We start from the raw sequence: 21932 nt of genomic DNA on the forward strand, positions 1-21932 counted from the left end.
TCACAGGAAACCTTAACTATACATTACAGTCTTCATAAACGTGATTCAGACGAGAGAATAAGAAGGTGACAATCTAACGACTTAATGTTATGAAGAACACGAAATCTGGAAAAAAATAACTTACCATCAGTTTAAAGAGGTGTCAAAAATCTATCACTACCATTTTAAATCTCAAATGTTTATAATCACCAACACATTAAAACTAGTAAATAAAAATAAAATAAACACAAAGGTAATGATAAACCTACGATCTTCTGAGTACAGAAATTCCTGATGGTAGCAGATATTATATTCCTAAATATATATGTTTGATTTCCTGTAGCGGGAATTATCATTCCTATATTTTTATCTCCAACGTGAACTGTTTATTCCATCTACACAACGATGAAGGCAACAAGCACCTCTTGGGACAACCAGCCATCTTCTAATTACGTTCAGTAACCTGAGGAGCTCGTGTTCCGACTCCGTCCTACAGTGATCAAGCAAACAAACGAACTATCTAACGAACAGCGGTACTCACATTCGTCGTGGTCCTTGGCGGTGACGGTGAGTACGGTGTGTTGGATGTCCTCGTTCTCATCAACCTCAGCCTCGTACAGCGCCTTGTCGAAATACGGCGGGTTGTCATTCTTGTCGGCGATGCCAATGCGGATGAACTTCGTCACTGAAACAAAAAACGGACGTGCCGCGGTAAGAGCTGATTCATTCTGCCTCTACGGAACAAGGAGCTTCTTCAGAAGACGACGGTAGCACAAACGTTCAAGACATTCCCATTCTTTTACGGAAACTGAAGTTTCAATACCGTATTCACGACGGCGTCACCAGACACTAAACTGAGCAAGATTAATAATATAGTCCAAATCCTCCCACTCTGTTCATATATGCCACATTTTATAACATTCGGTCATAATCATATGAGCCCTAAAAAACATAATAATCTCTTTTCTCTCATTTGCGTTCAAAGAGGTCTGTTCTCAGCAATCTTACCAAACATCCTCAATATATGATCTTTCCTTAGAACCAGAGAACATCAAAATACGGATGTCTTTAGGGATGTTACGACTGTAGTCTGGTAGAATATTACTAACATTTCATAGACCCTTGATGCCTCAATCATGATCAGGGCGATTATGGAGGTAGCATGAACCTCTGAAACGTCGGTAAACTTCTACCCGACTACACACGTTACAAACCAGAAAACATGTACTTACCTGATACAAAATGTTATTTTTTAAGCATATGTTTCCGCCCAGTAAATCAACACTATCAGCCCAGACCAGAATGTGGAATATCCGATTTAATCCCTGATGGCACTAACTTCAAGAGTTTTCCTTGAACCTTTCTATAGGAAAATATAAAAGCAAATGTGATAAAGCATCTCCCTAGTTCAAACCATCTTGAAGAGGATCTTTACAGTCAGAACAGATTAAAATAGGCGTATTTGTTCAGTCCTTATATACAATTCATTATCACAGTTATGATCGAACCACAACGAATATATTGTAATTAAATAACCAACGAACTGACTAAATAAATAAATAAAGCATCACAATGCAGATATACGAAACAGAAATATACGCCAATGAGAACTCATATTACGATCCTGTCGCGCCTTATTACAAAAACAGAACAATGTTGTAGCTGTTTGCCATCAGACAGTCAGAATGAAATGGATACAGACGTCAAATTTACGGTTAAATTAACCCTTTGGACTCTGATAATTATGACAGATGATTATAGATTTAGCACAGTGAATGTGTTGGTACTCTGCCTGTCATTCTCAATATTACTGACTCTGGATACCCCATGGTTCAATCGGAGAACAGATTTTCATTTCATGGCCATAAATGTTTCGCATTATCGAACTGAACCCACTCTGTACTCGTATTGCAGATACGTCATAATTACGTTATAACGATAAACTGCATACGCTGAGTACTACCACATCGGTTGAAGTCAATTTCAACAACAGATGAAATAATTAATTTTGATTACTAATTTAAAGTCTGTTTGAAAACGTTATATTTATTGGAGCATGTAAATGAGATTCCAGATCACTGGAGTATGTTCGAACAGGCGATATGACCTGAGTAAAAAAAACTATTTATGCCAGATTCCGCCTCAAAATTCCAAGACAATTGATGTTTCAATAAAGGAGTACGAAAATTCTGTGTGTTGGTTCCCAATCGTCATTCGTCTTTATCTACCTGCACAACAAAAATATTTTCAGAAGCACAAATAGTTCTCGATTTAACATTGTCTGAACTTCAGATGTGCGTCCTCGAATAGAATGTTAACCACCTTAAATGAATCAATAAACGAACCTATGTATAGACCAGTGCGACACGGTTAAATGCCGACGTTGCAGGTGTGGAATCCGTCCAAACAGAACTAGCAGGCGAGCAGCCATTCTGTTCCCAGCCGAAAATCAAGAGGGCACAGCGGTGTTCTGAAACCCTGAAATCTCTGACAGTACCACCCTCAAGATAACACCTTCCAGTTCGCTTTTGAGGGTGCGGCATAACGCTCAACAACGTAAGACTCATTAAATATTTTAAAAAGGCGAGTCTTTACAAACGCGTTACAAAAATTAGGGCGAGAAACAACAAATTTTCAGTCCGGAGTACATTGGAAAGTTTCAGAAGCCTACCGTGCGCCAGTTATAACAAGAAATTTCAACAAAAGACTATGACGTATGAAGGCTTTCTTATAATTCCTTACAATGTCAATATTTCATGCGATATAAATATAAATTACGTTACGTATTTTGAAAGGCAGAAGAGTAAAAGTCCAATCACAGAAAATGTTTATTACACAATGCTCTTTGTACGACCCAGTTAAATGGGAAATGAGTCTACTAAGATTTACAGTGTGTTGGCAGAGCCCGAAGGCCGTGACCGGACACGATTTAGTTGTATGACGGAAATACTGCAACATACTCCTTAACTACCCAAAAGTTAAGACATTCCAGTTAACATTTGACCCTTCTACTTGAAATATCGTTATCGTATAATATAATAAATCGAATAATCAACCAATTTTTGCAGCATATAAGTGAGCTTATGATGATCAAATGAAATAAACAGATACATTTTACTATCTTATTTAACAGTCCAATCAGTGAGTTATAATTCAAGTCAGTTATTACATGTTTCAACACGAATCGATTATTCAGGTGACACCCATTCTACACAAACTACCCACCAAAGATTTTTCATACAATGCTTCATTCTACTGCCTGCCCTGCAGTACCCACGAGTTACAAGACGTTTCCACATACAGTGGCTTAAGTCCTCTTTCTAGTTTCATATCATACATATCGCACATTATGTAAGTTCGTGTACTAAACAAAATTAAGACTTACCTCCTAAAATGGCCACTTAATGGTTGCAATGCACCCACTACTACTACCACAAAGCCATTCTACGTTGTGTTCGCTGTCATAACATATCCACAGCAGCGCCAGGATTGTTCTGCTGTTATTGTGTTCTATGACTCCATATTAACTATATTCATACTTCTATGTTTCGGCTAGCCGGCCCTAGTTAATACGCCGAATCACAATAATGAATGCAAATGTTTAATCACGCAACTCCGAAATACACGCGTCTACCTCTTTTGAGGTACTATCCCAGACTTAGCTGTCTGACGTGTAGGAGGGGTGGGGGAAGAATGCTTGCTTTCTATTGGATCCTTAAGTCAATCAGGCAACAACAGGAAGTTGAATACGTCATACTAACACAAACTCCTACAACTACAAAGATTCCACGTAATACAAACAAAGAGGCTTTTAATAAAGTAATGATACGTTACGAAATAGTTCACCCATTATATACAGAAGATAAATTAGACTACCCACTTATATAAAGTCAAAAAACCTTAATGGACATTATGGATTATTTGTAAACATTAGAAAGTCATAACCAAAGTAAAATAAGTACGGAATTATGTATATCTTTAATGCTACTTTAAACTCTGCCTTTTTATTTACAATTCTTGTGAGACGATCGTAGACCTTAGAAAATGATAATGTATTGTATAATATACACTCTTCTGAGTAAATGAGAGGTTCGCAATTGGTCTATGAAGCCGAACATTGTTGTTTGTTGTTGTTGACACTGTGTACAGCAGGGTTAGTTTTAAAATGATATTGGTTATTTACAACGAAGTTTATTACTGAGAATATTGAAGAATTAAAAGGTTTAACAACAAAAATTAATCTAACAATTTTCTTTTTTTAAATCGAATATTTTCTTAGATGTATTATCACAATAATTACCCCGTTCTTCACAAAGGAGTCAAAATGGGTAAAATAAAATGATCAGAGTGTGTCACTGTTGCTGACATACAACATAGATCTAACTCAATAATGTACTCAACGAAACTATCAGTTTATCAACATGATTAGTTCAATTTCGGTGGTTATCAATTTGCAAGACCAGAAATTTCATATTTAGTATGTCTTGCATATTATTTCCATTAAAACCAATACTTGTAGTATATTCTAGTGAGTTTTGTCATACCCATGGCTTGAGAGAGTAAGCAAATTTGGTGGTTACTACGAGTTCATATAAGGTTTTAATATTTCCAGTATGGCGACAAGTGTTTTACGTTTTACTTTATTTTCCATTACATAATGATGTCAGTTCTACGTCACTGCCTGCTGTTACTTTCGATTAGTACGCCTATTCAATTTTTGCCCTGTACTCTGTTTTAAAAGCAAATTGTACGCATTCTTTACTAGCGTCTGATGCGTAACCCGCCTGAAATTCTATGGAAGCTGGCATTATTCTGTACCGGCAACTTTCAATTCCTTTAAAATTATCTTTAATATCATCATTCTATGTAAGTAATTTGTTCCCTTTAGGTTTCCCGAGCAAACCTTTGTACGCACTTATAATCAATTTATATAATCCGCCAGCCTTATTATCATTGATTCCGTCACCAAAATAACAGTAGCCTAAGGGACGCACACGGAACATGAAGCTACGAAATTTTCTCCATCCTCTTGGGTACAAATATTCACACCAGAATTTTGTTATAAAAATCCGGTATATTTCAATATCCGGGCGTTTAGATAAAGAGCATGGATATAAAACTTTCTGAACTGAATGCTAGCGAGCATAAAGAACAAGTAAGAAGAATCCTGTCTCCTGGGTTATAGCATCGTGTTGTCTGGTAAAAGTTTACCAACGTTTCAGAGACCAATTGAATAAAAATTTTCTTGGATATTATCCATCGTCTAGTAAATATAAAACGTAAAACGACGTTTCGGAGATGGGACTCTATCTCCGTCTTCAGGTTCCTACACAGTTGGGCCCACTAGATAGAGCTAATCCCTATCTCCGGACCATCTCCGAAACGTCGTTTTACGTTTTATATTTACTAGACGATGGATAATATCCAAGAAAATTTTTATTCAATCGACTCTTCACCATCGTCAAGAAGTTTTAGGTTTCAGAGACCCTTTACCAAACTACAATGTCCTGCAAACCCAGAAGACAGCCAGCATCATATTAGAAATTAGAAGAACCTGAAATCCTCTTAAGTGGAAGCAATATCATTATTCAGAGTTACTGTGTTCCATATTCATCCACTTCCCTTATTTATCAACCAAATTCGCTCAGTGGTTTCTTGCCGATGAATGTTATCTGAATGTGACAGAGCGTTCATAAGAAAACGACACCAAACTATTGAACATGGTTTTATGTACTAACAATTTCATGATGGATGGCAGCTCTTAAAACCACTTTGCAGTCATAATCAGCAGACAGCACCACCAGTCATCTGCGTGCCTCCATGGCGGAATGAAAAGCTTTATTTGCAAGCTAAATATGATTGATGATAAAACATGAACATTTTCTATACGCAATACCGCCTGTCTCCGAGTTTTTAATTAACCAGAACTACGGTTATATTTTATACAGATCTGTCAGGCTGTCCGCTCGGATTTAGCAGAGTTTCGTGCAAAATTCGAGTACACAACAGAAATTTGCCGTATAATGAGCAGCCCTTACACAAGAATTATCTAATCAAAAACGTTTGCCTCAAACCTGTGAAGAACTTTTTTTTACATTAGTCCCACTTCGCTTACAAGGGTCAATTGAAGACACTTCCTCCGAATTCAATAACGGGCTTAAAATCTCTAAGGCGGTCTAAAATTTAAAGCGCTGGGATTGGAACATTTCCAAATAAATGCTAACATGTTGGTTAATTCAAAACGGTAATTTGTCAACGATGGTTAAGTTAAGTTTCCTCGGGGCTGGGTACTCTAACACACGTGGTTTAATTAATAGCAAGCAGGAAAGCAGCTGAAGGTTTTAGAAACTAATTAAGGGGCAGTACAGTCTTTGTTAATATTTTATTAATGTTGAAATTTAGTCTGTTTTATATGTGTGTGAAAAGTAATTTCGCTCCCGAAGAACGGCGTACGAGAACTTCGTTCTGAGGATATTATTTAGTCGTAACAGAAAGGAAATTACAGAAAAGTGAGAAACCGCCCAACGAGAAGCTCCTTATGAACTGCACTTCTCTGGCTGAAGTTAGGGTCCTGCGGTCGTCTCTCGTGAACACAAAAATACATTTTCCAGTTCTATAAAGAGCTTTGAACTTATTAATCACCTAAGCGACTATTACCTACCCAGCAAGGATTCTCCTTCGTTTGTTTGTTTGTTTGTCTGTTAGGTAAACAACGCTTCAGAGTCTGAGTTATTTGTACATGTGTCCGATTCAAGTTAAAAAAACACAACATAATGTACCTCAGTACGTTACAATTCATCCATATTCAACCAGGATGTTACACTGAAATGTAACAAAAACAACAGAAAAACGATAAAGCCAGGTTGTGGAGAGACCTGTTAAAAAATACAAAGTCAACACATCATCCCAAAGAAAGGTTGAGTACAATGACCAAAAAAAGGTCAAACGCATTTTCGACATAACGTTCCAGGTTTTTTGAAGTTAAGACATACTTATTAACTCAACCGTCAGCGGACATAAAGATATTGGGCTCCTGGGATATGACGTCACATGACATCAAATTCCAGATCACTATCGATATCTTCACTGCTGTGAGAATCTCAAATTTAAGCGAATACAGATTTCATTCTCTGTAAGAACTATTTCCAAGTGACAGACTTCAATGTCGTAAGCATGCTCAGAAATTTAGAATCAATAACCGACAGGAAATGCACTGCAACTGATAAAGAAAGAAAGAAAGAAAGAAAGAAAGAAAGAAAGAAAGAAAGAAAGAAAGAAAGAAAGAAAGAACACTATTTAGTTTGTGCAATATTATCTGCATCGTATAAACAGTACCCATGGAATTATTGTTAAATTCCACAAAATACCTGCATATTTGTGTTGTGTAAAAATCCAGAATGGAATGGAGAATTCCAGTTGTTGACTTCATTATACGTAGCTACATTCCAGAATAATCTGTACGGACATACACTGGTTTATGTTTCTAAAAAAACAGTTTATGGGCCAGTTTGTATAGAGCAATAATTGCAAACACACATTCGTGGTGAGGTGAAGGAAATCGATGAAAATATTTTCATGTCCTACTTAATCGCGATTCACGTCTTTGTGAACACAGGTTAGAGTTCGGATGGAACATCCTCATTTCAGTTATGAATCTTTAATGATTCATTATACAACTGAATTCGTTCCATTTTAACAAACACGATGTGCAGTCCACCATTTGGCTCATAAGCGTAATACTACTAAATTACTGTGTGCATGTTCAGGAACGAAATAAACACACAACTGCGCTGACCAACGCATTACATTAATGAATTCAACTGAAAGAGTCAAAGTCACACTAGCTATTAATGGGCTAATTTGGTGATGTGTTCCACCCTGCTTCATGGGACGATTCACATCGTATTTAAAATACCAAATTTTGAAATGGGACGCCATGAAACTCTCAAAAGGTCACAAACACATCCACAGCTCCGTCGGCTCGTTAATTCAAGATATAAAAGCCTGGATTATATCCCGAGCCATTTAATGCAGGCTGTCCTTTTCTTGATCCATTTTAATATTATCCTCCCATCTACGATAAGTTGTTTGAAAGAGTCTCGTCTCTTGAGGTTTATCGACATTTTCATTTCAACTTCATATTTTCTCATGCGCGCCACGTGACCATACTTTGACCAGCATCTGGTAAACCATTCATACATAATATTAATAAAATGGTTACTCTAACCCTGTGATTGAATTCCGAAGAGTCGAATCCTGTATTAATAAAATCGACTACGGTAAACGACCCCGAGCTATAATCTAAAAATTGACTCCGCTTATTATGTAAAAAACATGTTTTATGTTCAAACATGTCTCCTCACAAAAATTCTATTGTGTATTTTTATTTATCCCGTCTGATATTCCAGGTCTAGGCTATCCTAGCGTCCTTGATTTAGTTACTCAAAAATAAGTGTCTCACAATGCAGATTCTTAAACTACGACTTGTAGTACTTTTTTTATTTAAATTTAATATTTCTGTTGAGTTTATATAGCACAGAGAAACGGTACGAAGGACGAAATAAATGGAAGACGGAAAGATAAATGGATGCCCTCGGCTTATTCTGATCGAAAAATAACCAGTACACTACGACCTGCACCGGACTTAACATTTAACATACGATTTTCTTTCGGATTAACCAACATCTCTCTTTCCATGAGGTTTATATTTCATTGGCAGTTATTTACATTCCCGGTGACCGAAGCCCTAACTATCTGACCATCAACGCCTGGCTGGCTGGAGCTGGCTAACAACGTATTTCATGTCATCGGTTCTGCTGTGTTGCAGCGCGTCGAATTTCACAGTGTTAGTCAGGCTAACACGGCGAACATGAACGCTCCATCACAGGCACGTACATAAAAATACAAAACAAGGAGCTTTATAATTTGAGCCCACCAGAAAATAATACTAAGACAACAAGATCACAACAAACGGCATAGGTGGATACAGCACTTGGGGAAACCAACACGTAAGAAGAGATTACAATTTAATAAATCTTCGTAATCCGTAAAACGCTGGAAATTCCTAACCAACTGATCGACTATCCCTGACTCTGTACTCCTGAAGAAGGAGCATGATCCATGAATTCCCTCTACAGTTTATTTCATCCAAAATATACAGCGTCGGTCAGCTGTATGAAGTTATTTATCGTAATGCGCGGTTAACTCACATTCTTCTTGGTGAACCCACAACGTACATGACCTCTCATTTTAAGATCAGGCAGTCGAGTGAGTAATCAAATCTGTTGTGCCTGTTTATAATAACCAAAGAACCGAAGCCTAGCAAAATTCAATACGCTGTGAACTTCAATACCATCTACAGCACAGAATGCGACATCTAAGTGCGCGGCACCTTCTGATAGATGGTTGTGTATTGTTCAAACTCATAATGGCTTCGCGTTCAACTGCAGCCATAACGAATAACAACCCAGTTTCCAATACCGAGCGCCTCCATATATAAACGAAGATAATGCATCTTCAGGAACACTGTTTTTCTTTCCAGTACCAGGAAATTTGTTAATGGACGGTTCTAAGAAAATTAATGTCGAAGGAAGTAGTTTGTATGAGACGCTCATTAAGGCTGATCCACACTACAGGATCGTTCACATTCTGGGCGAAAATTCTTCGCTGTTTTTGTGTTCACAGTAAAGATTGCGCTCGAGGTAAGAGACGCTCACGTGGGAGCGGGGTATTCCCCTAAGAATATCTGAACGGAACAGAGCGTTCGGTCACACTCAGTTTGTTACACGTATTTTCATGTATTGCTACATTTCACAATTTGCAATGGATGAACAAACTAGTGAGTTGATGTACGAGAGAACTGAGTTCTATGTCACGGAACCTGGCAGCTACTTTACAAAATAATATCCCATATTTACTCACTGGCGTATGAAAATATTGACAAAATATGTTTCAAAACCAACTGACGGAAGACAACTTTTGATTCTGTAAACTCATATGCACCTAAATTACTCTTAGTTTATAAAATAACTCTTACGCCTCAACTCGGTCCAATACCAATGCTAATAACGCCAAATATAGAATCTCCGTGCACATGATAAGTGTGAGTCGAAGATCGGTCTTCAGGTTCGAAGGAAGAGAAAACCAAACGTCCTTTCATATCTTCTACCGAAACCGAGAGCTTTATCGGCTGCCGATAATACGCATGGGAAAATATCAATCTATAAAGAGCGGTACCATTATTATCTAAAAATCAAGTCACGAGACTACGGTGTTTATCCTACCCACGCTTTGAACAGCGATAAGCATTTACAACATTATCGATTTACTCAGCAAAGTGTTTTCATCCCGAAATGAAACTACATTACTAATTTCGCATACGTATTAAAAGTTCTACTAAAGTCACCAGCGTCGAACGCGATATAACCATACAATGAAACTGTATTTTGCTGAAAGACAACAATACATTTCAGCCTTCTGCGTTGTCACTATTGTATGTTTGTTTCCTTTTACCGTAGTTCGGCTATTTGTTCTTTTTCTGTGCTGCACACCGCCCAAACAAATGACATTCGCCACGATCTGTCGTTGGAGCGACAGGCTCCCGTGATGATGGAAGACCGATAATACAATCAATTTTTCATAAAGTTTCGGTCTTCTTGATAATATCATTGACAGCCTGCGCTACCCCGCACCTGTGTACGTATCGATGACCGACCGGTCGTGTGGGGCGAAAAAAAAATGTCCTTACGAAAATCAAGCAAAAGCTTTGTAACACTAAAATTACACCGAGTTATTTTATTCTTCTTAGGCACAGTGATAAGTAACTCCCAGCAGTAGAGGAAAAGCCGATAACCTCTCCGGTAATCAAGAAATTCCTCACGATTTATAAAACGTTAAACTTCATACAATGTCCACAACGGCATGTACATCGACGTTATTATACAAGGCGCAAACTATCTGTGAGCCTGAGCTACGTCACAAAGCGAGACGCCTCATACGTTGTCGCCTGCTGCCCAAAGGAGTGTATTTACAACGGCCAACGAAGACCGGAGATCTTGCGACAAGGAGACATATAATTGCGTGTGTTTGGATTCTGGCGATTAAAGGAACAAACATTTTTAGGCCGGTCAGATATTTTCCTACAGCCCGCAACGCGATCTTTATACAACTTCAATGAAACATGATTACAGCTGCATATCTTAATGTTCACATGTTCGTGAAATCGCAAAAATGGCGCACTTATGACTCTTATCATTCTTTTATTTCGTTTTGGAATTAAAGGCATTTTCAAATAAATAAATTAAATACATTTTTTTAAAAAAATCATGTCACTTGACAGCTAAGTTCTGTAATTAACGACATGCGGTACAAATTTTTCAGTATTTACAGCTAATCTCTTAACCAAATAACATTTAATTTACTCGTCATTTAGTAACGCCGACAATGAACAAATTCTTTCGATAGAGCAACGTTGTGACTTAGGATAATAATCCACTAATATGTGGTAAAGGTTGCGACAGCGTTCAGGTCGTACCCTACAAAGATTAGGACTGCAGGCAAAGGATTCAATAATCGCATTCATACGTCTGTTCGCCTTCAATCTGTGCCTGACAGCAGATAGCCTTCCAGCCTTCTGTGTGTGAATTGGTGCCTTAACGTACAGAAATGCCTGCCACATTTCCGTTCACGGTTACTTTAAAATGACACTTCCCCGGAACAAAGGGCGGTCATGACACAAAGCCTACTGTCCGAATTCCATCGTTACATGAATTACAGGGTGGACAGGCGGTTGCTTAAACAACACACAAGAACACATCCATGGAAACAATTTGCGCATGACTGGGCTCGAATGTAAATAGTGTTTCTTCTTGCGGACTATTTTGCTGATTATATACGGAGAACGGTATTGTGTAAATGGCTGTGTTAGACATTTTATAAGTTGTAATTACGCCCAGAATGTCTTATACATTCATCTGAGACGAAACAGAAGAAGAACTCTACAGACTGCAGGCGCCAAATCAGTGATGTAGTATCTGGTTTAAGAAGATAAACTCTTGTTAAATGTTTTATTCACGTAAATAAAATTGCATTACCCTAAAAATATTATCCATACTTTGTGCTGTTATGTAAAGCCTGTAGAATTTGGTGACCAACAGTACAGTTGCTCAGATGGTCACCATATTAACATCCTCTTATGCAAAACAAGGACATACGAACCTTTAGAGACAAGCGTGCAATAACGAGAAACGTAGCAAATCATACAAGTCACCAAGTATAAGACAGTGGAAAGTGTGGACATTAAAATGGACAGAAGATGCAGTTAGGATGGCCGAGATAAACGCACACAGAATATCAGTGGGGTAAACTTTTGAAAAAATTCGTTACGAAAATCGTGAAAACAGATGGAAGAATAATATTAAAATGGATCTTAAAACGTTTGAGGGTGGTATGAGGAAGAGAGTTATTCAGGGGTGTCCAATAGCAGACTTTCTTACTAGGGCCAGAAGTGTTAAATCTAAGAAAATTTATACTGCCAAAAACTGAAAGAGTTATTCACAGTTAATTTGTCTAGTAAGCAGATTCAAGTACCACTTATCAGTGATGCTGTCTGAACATAACATGGAATAATTTATCAGTGACCCGCGTTCCAAAATTCCTCATAAAGAGTGGGATTAGCGGATTTTAACGACGGGTAAAGGAGATCTTAGGGAACACTGGATGTAATAAGAGCGCTTCAGAAACAAGAACAGACGATAAGTAAGCACAATAATGAGTTCGGTATTTACAAGAACCGTGCACTGAAATTACCTCGCTGCGGGGATTACAGATCCCAAAATGACGAAAAGAAGTCTAAACAGACGAGAATTATGTTCACAATCATATTTTCTTTTTACAATAAATTCCACCGTCTGTACAAGAAATTTCGGTGCTCTTAGCGTAATTATAATTTGAAACAGAAATAATGATACGAGTCAACAATAGTACAGATTTAAAGTTGCTACTAAATTCTAAAATAGAGGAAACTGTTACATCCGATATGAAAACAAAAACATAGCACATGCCGTAAACAATTCAGAAGAAGCAAGAAATCTTTAGCTAAATCCTTGTAATGGCAGAATGAATTTGTGAAAGAAGTTCCTGCTCTCAACAGAGGCTTTTCAGATTTATTCTAATTACGGCTAAAAGTAATTATCCATTCTTTGCATAAAGCCATTTACTTCAAACTTTACTAAAACTAAATTCTACTTATAATAAATACCCTTCAAGTCTCACAAAAATATTTGGAAATTACAACATTTTCAACGCGCTTTTAATCAGCGAGTTAACGTAGAGAAATTAATTATCTCCAGATCCCAAATACAGGGCTGGTGTAACGGTAAGTCTACACTCTGGTATGCGGTAGAACCCGGTTCGGAACTTTCCTGGTATACTAACTATCCTGACTGAGGATAACGAACTTTTTACTGAGTAACGCAGACCGCGACAACATTTTTATAAAACGTTAATTGGTCTAGCATTCACCATCATGGTTTCTTGGTTCATTAAATTAGATAGCGGGGATTATACTATGCAGTGTCGAATGATAGGATAATTATTGGAAAACGCAGGGTGGCCCAAAGTTTTATTTTCCTCGAGGCAAGAACAGTTTTTCCTTTGGGCCAAAAAAAACCCTCTAGGCACTATTTTTAAAAATTAATAGCAACGTTTTTCAGCATTAGTAACACGTATTCAGAAATCAAAAATTACCATAATACATGTTCAAATATAAACTTTATTGCAATAGAACGCATGGCACCTATTCGTAAAACAGCAACCGAGATATGAACCGGGTTCTTTTTAAAATCCTTCGTATTACAGGAAATAAATGAGCTTTTAGGAACTAGTAACAAGTTTAAAAAATAATTTCGCGGGGTTCAGTGTCCCCGGGTCGGTTGAAGTCCGCGGCACGCAATTTATTGGAAAGGATCTTAAAAGCTGTCAAGAACTAATTGAAGATATTGTTCCAGAATTTTCTAGAGGGACTGAGGAAAATCATAAAAAACTCGTTGAGGACAGCCGGTCTCTGGGCCGACATTTGAAACCAGGACTATTCGAATACGAAGTAGAAACGTCAGAAAATCGACGGCGACGTTCAGTGGTCTTGTATCACACAACGCCATATTGCCCTAATCTCCAGTTAACACAGTGTTCGTAAATAATCGAACACTCAATAAAGTAATAGATCAAACAATGGGGGCCTACCGCATGAATGTAGCATTTAAAGCTGAAGATCGTCTAAACAATATTTAAGAATTCAGTTCGTAACGCAAAGAAATCAATATAACTCACCATAACAAAGATTAACTAGTTAACGCCGTATAAGTAAATAATAGCTGTTTCTTCTGAGAATAAATAACACGAGACCCTCACAACTTTGTATCTGTGTGAGACCACTAGACTGACACGTCTAATGGGCTGGAAACAAGAATTCAGGCGAAAGAGATGACATTTATATAAACTCCTACAGGATATTTGTTTTGGTTTATCGTTTGGGGTTTAAATCCGCAAATAACAACAACACAATGGCTAGAGAGTAATACAATTTACTACAGATGCGATATATGACGCGGTAACACAATGCGAGAGTCTACTGCATCCAATACCGAATACATCCTTCAGAGAAACAGATTATGCCGACTGTTATTTTAAAACACAGACGCCGAAACGCAAATTTGATCACTGGTGACATGAAATGAGGGCACAGTATGGGTATGATTGAATACTGACGATGTAAGAGGAAAAGTTCGAGAAGAATATTTTGATCTAAGACGGAAATAACAAGGAATGAGGACGCCACATTCTGAGGCCCTTCAAATTTTCTCTCTTCACCGACAATATTATTCAAGTAAAGGAAGATAAATGAGTAGAACTCTAAAATATAATTTAACTTCCCTTGCAGTGGAAGTCAGTAAATTTCTAAACTCTCCTAATTATTCATAAGATAATCAAAATTCCTCTGTCGCTGTCTCAAATCCTTACGACTTACCACCCTGTCCTCACTCCAACATTTAAATAAGAAGCATCGATTACCAGAAACACGTTGTCTCTCGCTTCTGCCTCATATGATCCCCTTGGTTTCAACCCCTGTTCTACTTCTACTTCTGCAAGCAGCAATACATATCGCTTGCAACGATCGGCCATGTTAACATGTAACGCACTGCGTAGTGGAAAGTCCTTGCAGGGCCGTGAACCTTAGCCCTGAAACAGGTTAGGAGTGGAAAGATGGCACACGCTAATTACACGTTGTAGCCTCAGGCTGTGATAGTGGACAAACCACAACTTGGGCGCTGTGTAGAGGTGCGCGGTGGCTTGCGAAGTCCAGCATAGGTAAAGACGCTTCTGGATACAGAGAATGTAAAGTAATTTCTAACCTAGCGTTCTCCTACGGACAACAATATTAAAATTTATCTAAACTAGTGTCAGAGTGAGTTCACTCTATTCATTTGTCTCAAGATATGAACCAATGTCGGATTCTTGTAAACACATAATGAACGAAGATGACTGTCTTCTGGGTTTTAGTGCCGTGCACTCTGGTAGAAGTTTTCCGACGTTTCAGAGATCCTTGCTGCTTCCATCATCGACCAGACTACAAGACGCAACAACCCAGACGACAGCCATCTTCGGTACATTCATCCATTACCATCGACAGAAAAAGTGAAAAATCGGTGAAGGTGAGAGAGTAAAAATTATATGTTTAAAACGCCCTTGTACTTTAACACAGAAACAATATTCCTTTCAAATTTGTTTTGAAATTAAATTCAACATCACAATTATGATTCCGGGTAGCCATTCACACATGCATAATTCTCTTAAACATGTGATCTATCACTGACCACTGCTTTGTATTCAAATCACGTGATTATTGAAGTATAATTTCCACAATTCAAACATCCCAATTAAATAAAATTGGAAACCGGACAAATGATATTCATAAAAATCGTGAGGTTGGAGATGTAACGTTATTATTAAAACAAACATCAGATTCACAATGGCCTCTGTTGCTGCCAAAAGCACAATTAACGCACGGTAAACACACAACTACACGGGTCAAAATTAATTTTATCAAATATACAGTCGCTGAATTGGTAAAGAAAATGGCTGCCTTCTATGGGATCGTCTCCCACTGGACCGTATCTTGAACGAATCCCATTAAAAATACTTTAAGAGTTGCCGTCCCATCTAAGCTTAGATCCTGCAAGTATCATATTTCGAAAATACTTTCTAACTACATTATGTAAACACATCGTTGTTCGTTGCGTTCTGCATGCCCCGCCCATTTCATCCTGATTCCTCTGATCGAACCAATAATTAGAATCTGGTAAAGCGTACGAAATATGAAGCTCCTCCGTACGTAGCTTTCTTGCATACCTCAGTCAACTTTTCTAATTAAATACCAATATATGTAACACTAATAAATTATAACAGTATATCCCGAAGATGGAGGTGATATGCTCCTCCAAAGCAATGGAATGCCATAACGTGAGGGTCACACCACAAATTTTCAACGCCGTCTAAACATCAATTTGAATTACAAGAGATGTTATTTTCATTGAATTTGTCAAGCACCAAATCATAGCGAAATGCTCAATTCTGGACGAGATATGTCGTGCGTATCGTGGAAAAGTAAATAGTAACTATAGACTAATCCCCGAAGTTTCCAGGGCAGATATTCCAATATGTTCAATTTTGTACACTGCAGACATAGCGTATGTTCGCGATACAAATTACCAGTCTACATTACGGGACACAACGTGGTAATTTTATGGATAATGCTTCCCTTTCAGGTGGTATTTCTATGTGTTAAAGAGAGGAAAGGCTGTTGTTCGTCGTTAACGGCCCAACCTTGCAAAACCACAAATTACGAGCAAAGCAAGGAGAACGTGTGTGTGTGTTTCAAAGGTACAATTATTATAAATTGCAAAGCACTCCCAATTAGCAAGCATACTTTGCAGTTTATGCGGGAAAAGTGTAGATCGCTTGCTTTCAAATCGCAGCCTAATTAACTTCCGTCTTTTCATACATACTCCACCAGCGGCATCTTTAGAAATTCGTGGTAAAAAGGATACAATTATTAGCACGGTCGGGTAGATTACAAACGAAGAACATATTATAAAAGGAACAGTGAAATGTTTCAAACACAAGCCATTCAAAGGATTAATATAAACAATGCCACAGGACTCATGCTCTTACAATTAGCAACTTTTTGTTAACAATTTTCATTTCAGACGAATAAACAGTCGTTTTGTAAGATTTGATCTTCTCACTCTGACTCATAAATTAAAAAAAATAAACGTCATCCTACACAGGCAAAGCTAAAATCTTCTGACATCGCCCCCATGATGGAGGCAGCAATCACTTCTGAAACATCCGCAAACTTCTACCAGTAACAGCCTAGAAGACAGCCATCTTCATATTCGACGCCGTGAGAATCTTAAATCCAACGACGGCTAAAGTTTATATATAAGGATGCGACCTCTGAGTTATTTGCAAGACGCAGATTCCTAAGTAACGCTTTAATACAACAGCTTTTGCCCTCATTTTCAATTGCCAGTATTTAATCTCAGTGTCAGGGCTCTGGATTTACGAGTGTGCGTACAGGTCTCATGGAAGAAATTGCGTTCTGCGTCTGCTCACAGCTGCAGCGCTGAAGTCATAACCAAAGCAACCGGAAACGAATATAACAGGGTCAGAATAATATATGGACGGAAATGAGGCGCAATAAACATTTTGACTGCTTGTTACTAGATGGCTCCACATGTTACAACAAATGTATCGATATCCAATACTGATGAAATTTCGCTCTTTCCACATTGTTTTCATCTTGATATAAACACGTCAAAATAAAATAAAAAAACAAATAACGTGTTTCTTGAATAAGAATTTTTCGGTTCGATTTTGCTTCGTGTTTCTACCCTCGTTTATTTCCCATGTAAAGCTGCATGCAATATCGACAGAGGCATAGAAAGATATGTTTTCTTTTCCACAGAATGCCTCCTAACTTAAGAGAAAAGGTACAGATTGATGACTTAAAAATCACTTGCGATAGAATTTTTTTTTAAAAACTTTTAACTTACAATATGTTTCGACTCCATTTGTTCCCGTTGAAGCAAATGGCGTGTCTTACAAACTTTCTTTCAGAAAATAAGAAATAAACTAAGGCAACCCGATTACATCCACGTGAAACAAATGTAAATTATGACTACAATTTATTAGTGTCAGAGATAACTATTTTGCATTAACCTATCTTAAATTTCAGTACAAGAGACAAATGTTTTGTTCTACTGGCCTATGTAGACTCTGTTTTTTCGGCTCCGATAATTTATGTATGTTCTCCAAGATACTTCACACAAAACATAAAAGAAACTCCACACAATAAGATATTCTACAAACTTGTTAACAGTTCGTCTACTGTAATCGGCGACACTCGATACTACGTCTCCAACGTAAAGATAAACCATCAAATATATTTACATTTCACTCGTCCTATGTTCCTTTTTACGACACCACACGCTGTGTGGACCGAGTGAATGAGGCAGAACCATGGAGCTGGTATCATTAACGCATGAGAAAAAAGCTGAGAAAAAACCCTCTGCTCACGGTAGATGACAACGTACTCTATACACTTGTACTTCGGGACTTGTAAACATTTCCTGTAAAAGGCGCCAGAGTGTGAATACGTAACAGGAAATGAGTGAATACATTTCCATTCAGAAACAAATCTCAGGCCTTCTCGACATAACAGCAAAGCAAAAGACGTTGAAGCGAGTAATTTGCACAGGAATCATGGACGTACTGCATCTTTCTCAAGTTCCTAAGATTTCTTTATAATCGCTTGTTTTAATACCAATGTAATTGTGCGCTCAAATGTCTGTTTCCCTCAAAAACAGAAAGTTCTAGGGACCTGAACCAAATGTTAGATATTATTACACGGGGAAGTCTATGCTGAGCGTCTGTACTGGAACACCGCGTAGACGTTTAGGTAAATACCACGTTTCGGAGAAAGATACTGCATCCATCTTCATGGCTGGATACTACCAAAATGATACGTATATTTCTCACGTCCACCGCGCGTGCTACAAGCCTCACTAATCTCACATTTATTATTACGCCATCCAAATGTGTAACAAAAAAACACAGAGTATAAAGTTCAAAAGATCACTTTCTCCAGCCTCTGTCGCAAACATCCCTCAGCGTCATATTCTCCAGTCAGAACATTAACAAATTAGTGTTTAAAGAACTTATATTCATGAAACACAAATTTTATATTAACTGATTAAATGAACATTGTTTGTTCGCTTGAAGTTCGTGTTCATTCCGAAAAGAGAGACGAATGACTACGGACTTAACACGAAGTTGGACTAAGCACAATGTATCACTGTGTGACAGTCGGAGTTTTTCTAAGTTTATTTCCTTCAAACAAACTTAATTAAAGTTCGTGAGATGCAAGGAGCAACTTTTCTTGACAAGTCATTTAAGAAAAAGTTAAGGCAAGGAAATAAATACAGAAAAATCCCTGGAAAAACTGCTGAGTCCTCAAAATATTGCTCGGCTCGTAACTCAAGTACACTGAATCAACTACTGAAGATTCTCAGTTTCGAATGAACACAGACGATGATAATCTCATACGAAAAACATTATTTCTATAAGTAATTATCTTTCGCTCCTGCACATTAATTTTTGTCGCACAACGTTCCCGAAATGTGAAGGGGCGCCATCTTGCTCGAAGACCCACAGATATCCTAAAATATATCACAACAAATGCAAGTCGTGTGCCCTTTTTACACCAGTGGTAAGTGATTAACCTTCTGATAGCTCTGAATTTTTCCCACAAAACTTATTCATGTGTTTCGTATGATTCTCAGTCTATGCAGTGATTATTTCCTGGCAGAAATTTAACATCATTAACGTCTTGATCCTCGGATTGTGTTCTCTTAGCGGTACGGAATTAATTTAAATCCTATACAGAAGAGATCTGGCTTCGAAGGGTTAAAATTTCAATAGTATTTTACTAAATGTCTTGTTTCTTTATTCTGTGTCTTTAAGTGTAGCATTTCCCGGGTCTGATGCGTTCAATTATGAAAATATGGTGATTATTATAATGATGATGATGATGCCAACAGAGAATTAGTTGTTTTTTTTATTTAACGGCGCTGTCAGTAGTTGAGACTCCATAGCGTCTGATGGTGAATTATAAACGAATTACGAACTGGGAAATATTTAGAAGCGGTCGTGACCTATTTTAAGGTCCTGCCCAGGAATTTTTCTGGAGAAACTGAGGAAAACGACGAAAAACCTGAAACCGAAATACAAAGCAGATGTCTCTGTCACGATGATAAGGTCAGATATAGTAAGATGAGAAGATGATCAGAACTATAAATAAATAAAGACTTATGAGGAGGTATTCGTGACATTTTCAATACATTATTGAAGCATTAGCTTTGAAAGACTGAGGAACACGACAAAAAACCAATGAGCAAAGCGAGAGTTTATATTCCGAACTCAATAATGCGAACAATGTGAGGGATGCTTTAGTTTACTCAGAAATTTGATCCATTGTTTAATTGGCATAATATCCTGGGAACCCTGCTAAGACATTCGCCGACAGATCACTTCTCGCAGAGAGTTGAATCGCACCCCCCCCCCCTCCTCCAACTGCCGCGGGGTTCCATCAGCTGTAGCACGCACAGGAGACTAATGAACTATTCGCCTTTAATTCTTGCAGTTAATTAAGGCTCTCAGGGGAACAATCTGATACGCCGAACAGCAGTATTTTCTGGTGATTCAAGACGTTAATAACCTGAATGAAGCAGTGATTTAAACTATTCAACACACCACACATTGACATGCAAGACTCTCGATAGTAAGCGGAAATTCGACAAATGTAAATCAGCATTTCACTTGTGACATATATTTAATTAAGAAAATATACAAGCCATATATTATATTTAATATGACACAGTAAGTCTTGCAACCGAAAATAACTCCTCGCTCGGTGTGATTCTGTATGATTATTGTCATTTACCCCATTAAACCTGTGTGGTAAGTTTATATACCACCTGCTTTAACAACGAGAAACACTGCTTTTTGTATCCTTGGGTTTGTATGATTTTCGGTGTAAAAAAGGATGATTTCCTCAAACACCATTAACAATATGATCTTTGTAAAGAAGGAGTGTTGTTTCCTTTGCGGTACGGACTTAATTTTTAACTATTATCTAGACGAGTGTCAGCTTTAAGGGGTTAGCGACGCGTTAACAACTGCATGTTACATATCGTCGAATCGGCAGAATGCATGTTTGTGATAGACGAATTGAAATAATGTGAAATGAACAGGATACAGCCTATTTATAGGTAGGACCTGCTCTTAGATATTTTGCCTCGATCGTCTGAAGAAATCAATGAAAAATTTAGGCCCGAATAATCGGTCTGAATTTCGTGTTTCGAAACCCGTAACGCCCCAAATACGAAGCACAAAAGATAATTATTTTTTAAAAAAAGTTCTATTATTATTTGTTTAGTAAACTCTCTGTGGATATATTTAGCTTTCTGTGCTACTGAAACTGATAAATAAAGAATTATATGTTGAAACGAACTCTAGGGTTCCTATACTGAACGCAAACTGGTTGTAAATAGATTCTGCACATGACATGACGTGCTTACTATACCAAGCCATAGTTTGATGCGTTTTGACGACACGAGTGACACTCAACCCGAGCAAATATTGTCTTCCTCACGTAATATAACGCGTTTAAATTATAATTTCATTGTGTCCCCGTTACAAACGCACTGCAGTGTTCACATTAAAGCGAAGTCAAACCTTTAAACAGTGAAACCAATACAAATGACGAAGCATATTTTACTTAAAAGCGTCGGCCTGATTAAACCAACAAAACAGTCTACAAATTCAATTACACA

General features: G+C 37.7%; 1 protein-coding gene across 8 annotated transcripts in view; it reads right to left on the minus strand.

Moving 5' to 3' along the window:
- The window catches only part of CadN (neural cadherin), a 620389-nt gene that overhangs the window by 178511 nt on the left and 419946 nt on the right, over window positions 1-21932 (minus strand). For all 8 annotated transcript variants that reach the window (XM_087349487.1, XM_087349486.1, XM_087349488.1 and 5 more), the window contains one exon: window positions 521-664. In XM_087349487.1, the coding sequence (XP_087205613.1) occupies window positions 521-664 (144 nt within the window). The remainder of the gene's footprint in view (window positions 1-520; window positions 665-21932) is intronic.

This window comes from Zootermopsis nevadensis, unplaced genomic scaffold (genome assembly GCF_977971745.1).
Source record: "Zootermopsis nevadensis isolate Lab colony 2312 unplaced genomic scaffold, Znev_1.0 Znev_ptg000016l, whole genome shotgun sequence".
Lineage (NCBI taxonomy): Eukaryota > Metazoa > Arthropoda > Insecta > Blattodea > Termopsidae > Zootermopsis > Zootermopsis nevadensis.